This window comes from Apium graveolens, chromosome 8 (assembly GCF_009905375.1).
Source record: "Apium graveolens cultivar Ventura chromosome 8, ASM990537v1, whole genome shotgun sequence".
Lineage (NCBI taxonomy): Eukaryota > Viridiplantae > Streptophyta > Magnoliopsida > Apiales > Apiaceae > Apium > Apium graveolens.
Window position 1 is genome coordinate 89,842,297 of NC_133654.1, and position 6,178 is coordinate 89,848,474.

Consider the following 6,178-nt stretch of genomic DNA (forward strand, 5'->3'; position numbering starts at 1 on the left):
AAAATAACCTATTACGCTTAAAATAACATATAACAAATTTAATATTTATTATTATTATTATATTATTATTATTATATTTACTTTTTGTTATAAAAGGTAAATTATGAAATAAAATAAATTAGTTTTTGAAATTTGTGATATTAATTTTAATATAAATTATTTAATCTTATTTTTTTCAAATTTATTTATTAATTTTGAGATTCAAATTAATATGTTTTGTATATAAATAGTCAATGGAGAAAGTTTTTAGTTATATGGCATTTTTTAAATTAATTATATATAATTTAGTATGCTAGATGAACGAAAAGTATTTTTGTTGAGAGGGAGAGACAAATTTTATTTTTATTTTTTAGTGAAAAATGATAAGCGTTTGGTTATTTTTTATTATTGCATTAGGCTATTTTTATAGAAAGTGTCCACAGTCAACCAAACAAAACTATTGCGTGAGGCTATTTTTTTGGATAGTATCCGGCAGTCAACCATGTTTTACTTATAATAGTATACTATAGATAGATAGATTGATATGATTTTTAAAAAAAAATATTTTTTTTTATTTTTTTCTTGATTTATTAATTATATTATTATATTATAATTTTAATTACTAAAATTAATTTTAAAAGTGTTTGGTTTCCTACAAAAGTAGTAAGAAAGAAATTGAGTGCAATTAGATATTAAGTTGGATAAGAATTCATAGAATTTGTAGTTATATTAGATACTTGATTTACTTTTTTAATAAAATTATATTTGATTAAACTTTATTTTGAAAGATGTTAACATACTTTCTAGGAAGTTGTTAATCAACCAAACTAGTATAATATATATAGGTATAGATAGAGATAGATACCAATGTATTATTTATATTAAAAAAGTATTAAAAATTATAAAATTATAAAAATTATAAAATTACGGTATTTAATAATAATTTATTATACACAAAATTTAAATTAATATAGGGTTAAAAACGTTCAACACGGATTTAAGCTTGAATTATATTATAATTGCGTTTGTTTTGTTTGATGTTTTGCCCTAATTCTCTTCTTCTCGGGCTGTAAACACCCTCTTAATTCAAGTCAGGTAACCTTCTTTCACTTGTTAATTTATTTATAAGTTTTTGCTTGATTATGTGGATTCTGATCAAGTTTACGAGTGACGCGTGTTATGTGTTCACGAGTGCATTATCATTGTGCATGTTAGATATTAATACTAATCCATTATCATTATGAATGTTGAACATTAATACTAATCCTGATGAGTTTTACAGTTTTCGGGGTGGTAAATTTTAATGACATATTCGGTGGTAATCGTTATTACATTTGGCATGTAAAAGGTTAGTAGTACCCTTATTTGATTGTTTTTGCTTTCTGTTATATTGGTTTTGCAGAGTATTAGTGGCTAGCTCGTAGTGGGCATGGCTGTCGAAAATGGTTTGCATGGGTAAGTCCATACTGGTGCAGTGGTGCGGTCTTGTTATTCTTGTCATTGTGAATTCACTACTGAATTTTAGAATGGATCGGAAATTATGAATTGCACCGTTCTCCATGGCCTTCTTCTCTTCACTGAAATTTATATGTGTTTTTGTTATTGGATTCATCATTTAAGTTAGTGAGCTAGTGATTTGTAATGTTTCCCGTGGCTAAAATTGGTGCATCCAACTTATTATGCCTGCTTGCGTGCCAGAGATGCTCCGCGGTTGGTTGCAGTTTTAAAAGAAATGAAAGAAGGGTTAGATGTGGTAACGATTAAGGTGCAAGCTTTGACGGCTATGGTATGTATTAAATTGAATGTTTATATTTACTAAATGGTATGCATTAGTTCCTTAAATAAGGATATGATGTTCCCCTTCACAGACTTATTCAAGTGGAAATTTAAACTTCTGTTAGCTAGATCAACATAATTATGATATTTTGGAAATTGATTTTAATTCAATGATTTCCTTTACTGCAAGTTATTAGTACTCGAATTGGTGTGGTATTACTATCTATGCACTTGCTTAAGTAATGGTGATCATTAATTTTTTTACGTATATCTATCTTCTTTTTCTGTTGGTAGCAAATAGTTGAAGAACATAACTACGATAGACATGTTCCGTGCATCCTACAATTCCCACATGTCCTACTACCCTTACTAATATGCAGTAACTTATAGCTATGACAGTATAGATGAGAACAAAGCCACAGGCATTCTGAATCCTTCAAGGCCATCATCTCTCTCGTCGTTACGTACTACTGCACCAATTTGCAGTATCTAAAAAGACTTGGCAGTTAACAGTCTCCTTTGCCCTTGCGATAAACTATGATACATGAGATAATTTTTGCAGAATACAAAATTTACAATGCTGTGTTTCTTCATCTTATTAAGAAGAATAAGTAACCCTTCCATGTATAATTTTGTTGTTTACTGTGTTCATCAGGTCAAAGCTGATACATTGCCCACAGTAAATGGGATGTCCTATCTCAAGGCCAAGAACTTATTGCTTCTTAATTATTGCCAGTCACTAGTTTACTATTTACTCAGCAAGGCAAAAGGGTTATCAATAGAGGGTCATCCTGTTGTTCGGAGCCTAGTGGAAATTAGACTATTCCTGGAAAAGGTATGGCATTGTTCTCCATGTCATATCTTAGGGTGTTCCCTCATGTTACTGTTGCTGAAGGTGGCTAGAATTAGATCACATTCAGTCATTAATATACACAGAATTTGAAAGGTTTTGTTCATAATATATTCTATTTGTGGTTTCTTATGTGCCAGATTCGGCCCATAGACAAAAAGTCACAATATGAAATACAAAAGTTCACAAGGATTGCTAGAAGCAAAGAAGAGAATGCGGGTTTGAATGAAAAGGAAGCAGATCCCACTCAGAAAAATGAGGATCGTTTAATGAATGAGAAGGAAGCAGATCAAACTCAGAAAATGGAGGATCCGTTGATGTATCGTGCTAACCCTGACATGCTTATTAGCAAAACAAAGACTGACGAGGTAAGTCAATGGCACTACAGAAGCAGTATGGCATGTATTAGTACTTTAAACTCAACATATAATTACTGTGATTGAAGGGTTTTAAGAAACTGAGTAAGCAAATTAATAACGTTTGTGGAGAACAGAATGATTGTGCAAATTCCTTTACTTTCTGTTCATTTAATATTCTTTTCGAATTAATATAGTGGATCCACTATTAAAGAGTAATAGACTTTAGTATGAATATCTCCATTTATTGGTTTCAGAAAAGCAAAGTGTATACAATACCAAAACTTGTACCTACGAGAATGGAAGATAAGATGACAAGGGATGAAAAAAATGCTTGGAGAAAAGAGAAACAGATTGTTCTACAGTCTGGGCAGAGCACAATTTTGAGAGAAATAATTGATGATCGCGAAGGAAGGCCGGAAGAGGTGCACTGTAACCACAGTTCATGGTCGACTTACTTTGCATTGCTTCAATAGTTCAATAATGCTACTTAATTAGTTTACTGATAACTGAAATTTTAGGTGAGAGAGATGGTTGGAAACGAAAGTATTGAGGTTACTAAGTTCAGAGAGAGGCTGGAGGCACAATCATGTATAGAGGAAGAGCTATTCACTCGTGCTCCTCTTACAAAAATGCAGAAAAAGAAGATGAAACACATGAAGAAGTCCAGAAATAGGTATGTTTTAAGCTATGGTGGATTGACACAGCGAATTGTTAAATAATTTATGTAACATTTACTGCTTTTTAATTGTTTCCTAGCATGCACTTTTTGACGGAGAGTTTCGGTGATGAGATCAAAGCATTAACTTTCGAGAGCAGCACTGCTGGGCAAACTTCAGTGTTTGGTAATGACAATTATAAAGAAAGAAAGCTCAAGAAACGTAAGGTAAGATGGTAACTGGCATGTAATGTATTTGTTGTGTCTAATTTAAATTTTCATGGGTATCCGTTATGATTGTATCTTGTTGAATTTGATGCAATTTGGCTAATTACCTTATTATATCCTTTTCCCTAAGTGTTAAATAATTTCTAAGATAGATAAACTTGTTGGCAGTAGTACGATACCTGTCAAGTTGAGTATCGACGTTTTTGTGTATGATGCCCATATTTATACTACAGTTCCATTTATGTTTTAAACAGATTAAAAAGTTTTTTCTTAAATAAGCCTTTAAAGCCTTTCATCTTCAATATATTGATGCACTAGACTGAAAAATATCATGTTTATAATGGTCCACTACATGATGTGGTCTGTATTAACGATGTGGTGAAGTTATATCTCTGGATTTACCTGGAGATTAGTAGTTTTGAACTCAATGCTCAACTTCTGGGGTGAAACTTCTTTTGAGTAAATATATTTGGCACGACCTATTGAACTCGCAAGATCCTTGACAAAATTTTATAGTTAACCTATCTATTTTGCTCGGTGATATGACCCTTGGTGTCTGGCATTGTCCCTACAAGTGTCACTCCGTTGCTTCAACTAGTTCTTTGTGGAATATGATTCAGATTTGCAGATTGGGTTCTGTATAATCAAATTATATTGTATTCATTTTCTTTGTCTTTGTATTTTTTTTTCTGGTCCGATATATGCATATGCTCATCAAACTTAAGCTAATACTATGAGAATATGATCCTTTCACTTGAAGAAAAAACTGACAAAGCTGTCTTACTACAGAGGAAGCATTAAAGAAATAGCCGGATAAGATTTTCTGAACGATGAAGTACTATGTTCTTACAAACGCAAGTCGGATATGACTCTTGCAAGTACTATAGGACTTCTGTTTGGTCTACGAGACTAGGAGGGGGTCTTGTTTTGATGAAAGTCCAGAGTGATTTAGTAGGAAGGCACTTTTGAATGGTCTTGAAAATGATCAAAATGCATGTTTTGATATTTTGTTAGGTAATTCTTTTATAATATTTGTGGTTTTAATCCCACAATATTCCTTCATCTTGAAGATTCTCTTGCCAACTCTTCACTTTGAGATCCTCCTAGAACATGTGTGCGTCAGTGTTTAAATTCTGCATTTGATCACAACGAGGAAAAAAACAGTTTTTGTAGGATCAAATTACAAACATTAATAAAGTTTGCTATGTAAGTTTTTTTTTCCTATCGAATTACAACTTAGAAATGAGCTTTACGTTGTAAAGGTTTGTGACAAACAAGCAAGTTAAATTTGTTTCAACTTGGTAAAAATATATCAACTTACAAATTCGTCTAGTACAATGAATCTATATTTGTAGATATACATGTAACTCAGTAGTAAATTTGTCATCCTATCGATAAGCCTGGATCCTCGTGTCTGCGGATAACGTGCCATGGAATCTGTCACGCAACATAAAAGTGGTAAAACACACTCCTGCTTCTTGGGTCTTGGTTGTGATTGCCTTCTACCAAAAGCAGCACAATTTATTTCTGTTGCAATTGTCACCTCTTCAGGAATGTTGTAGAATGCTAATAGTACTGAATTATCTAGTCCACAACCCCATCACATGTCCATCTCAGCAATTGTTCCATCTCAGCTTATCTGGACTGAATGTTTCAAGAGGTTGAAAACTGTTTGTAGGTACAAGTACTCCTGCATTTTCATTATCAGTAACCAAGTGAGGAAACAATGTTCTCTTTCAATGGTTTATTTTCATTACTATTAAAATGGACAAATATGTCTTAACGAGAACATTAGAAAGAACATATAGGTGTTTTCCCTAAATCCCCCAAAATAACCAGATCCCTTCTGCAGAAAGGGACTACCAAATTAATACAGAGTTAATTCATAAGTGAGATAAGGCTAAAAGAATGTGTAACAATTGATATCTCATGCAACTGTTCCCTTCAATTTGATATGTGAGCCTAATTCCACAATCCAACTGTTACCATTACATTTATCAGTGTTTGGAACTACTGATGGTTTATTAAAGCATCTATCCAGTCAGCTTTCTGAGTTCTACCATGAGGGATGGAACACATATTGTATACAAAAACCTATGCATGCACTTGTCAAATCAGAGGAGGTAGAATAGCCACTTTTAAAACGGCAGTGACCGGAAATTACTTAACCTCGTGATCACTTCTCTAGTGTCATGCCAGTTTTTTCTTCCAAATCTCTGGGAGCCTGGATCAAACTTGCTCATAAAACATCTTCCTCAGTACTTCTGATAGCCTCAGTTTCTTCAAGGCATGATGAATTACTTGTATGCAATGGTGAGTAATCTCTGTCTT

General features: G+C 32.6%; 1 protein-coding gene across 4 annotated transcripts; it reads left to right on the plus strand.

Annotated features, from left to right (window-relative positions):
* Positions 1-999: 999 nt before the first annotated feature.
* LOC141678599 (uncharacterized) lies at positions 1,000-5,019 on the plus strand. Of its 4 annotated transcripts, none has more exons than XM_074484940.1 (9): positions 1,000-1,074; positions 1,382-1,434; positions 1,678-1,765; positions 2,411-2,590; positions 2,746-2,973; positions 3,219-3,386; positions 3,483-3,637; positions 3,721-3,847; positions 4,637-5,019. In XM_074484940.1, the coding sequence occupies exons 2-9, from the start codon at positions 1,409-1,411 to the stop codon at positions 4,646-4,648; spliced, it is 984 nt and encodes a 327-aa protein (XP_074341041.1). In that variant the 5' UTR covers positions 1,000-1,074; positions 1,382-1,408; the 3' UTR covers positions 4,649-5,019. The 4 variants fall into 4 exon arrangements, with proteins under 4 accessions (XP_074341041.1, XP_074341042.1, XP_074341043.1 ...); XM_074484941.1 differs by having other exon boundaries at positions 1,027-1,074; positions 1,262-1,434; XM_074484942.1 differs by lacking the exons at positions 1,000-1,074; positions 1,382-1,434 and adding an exon at positions 1,262-1,327.
* The last annotated feature ends 1,159 nt before the right edge of the window (positions 5,020-6,178 follow it).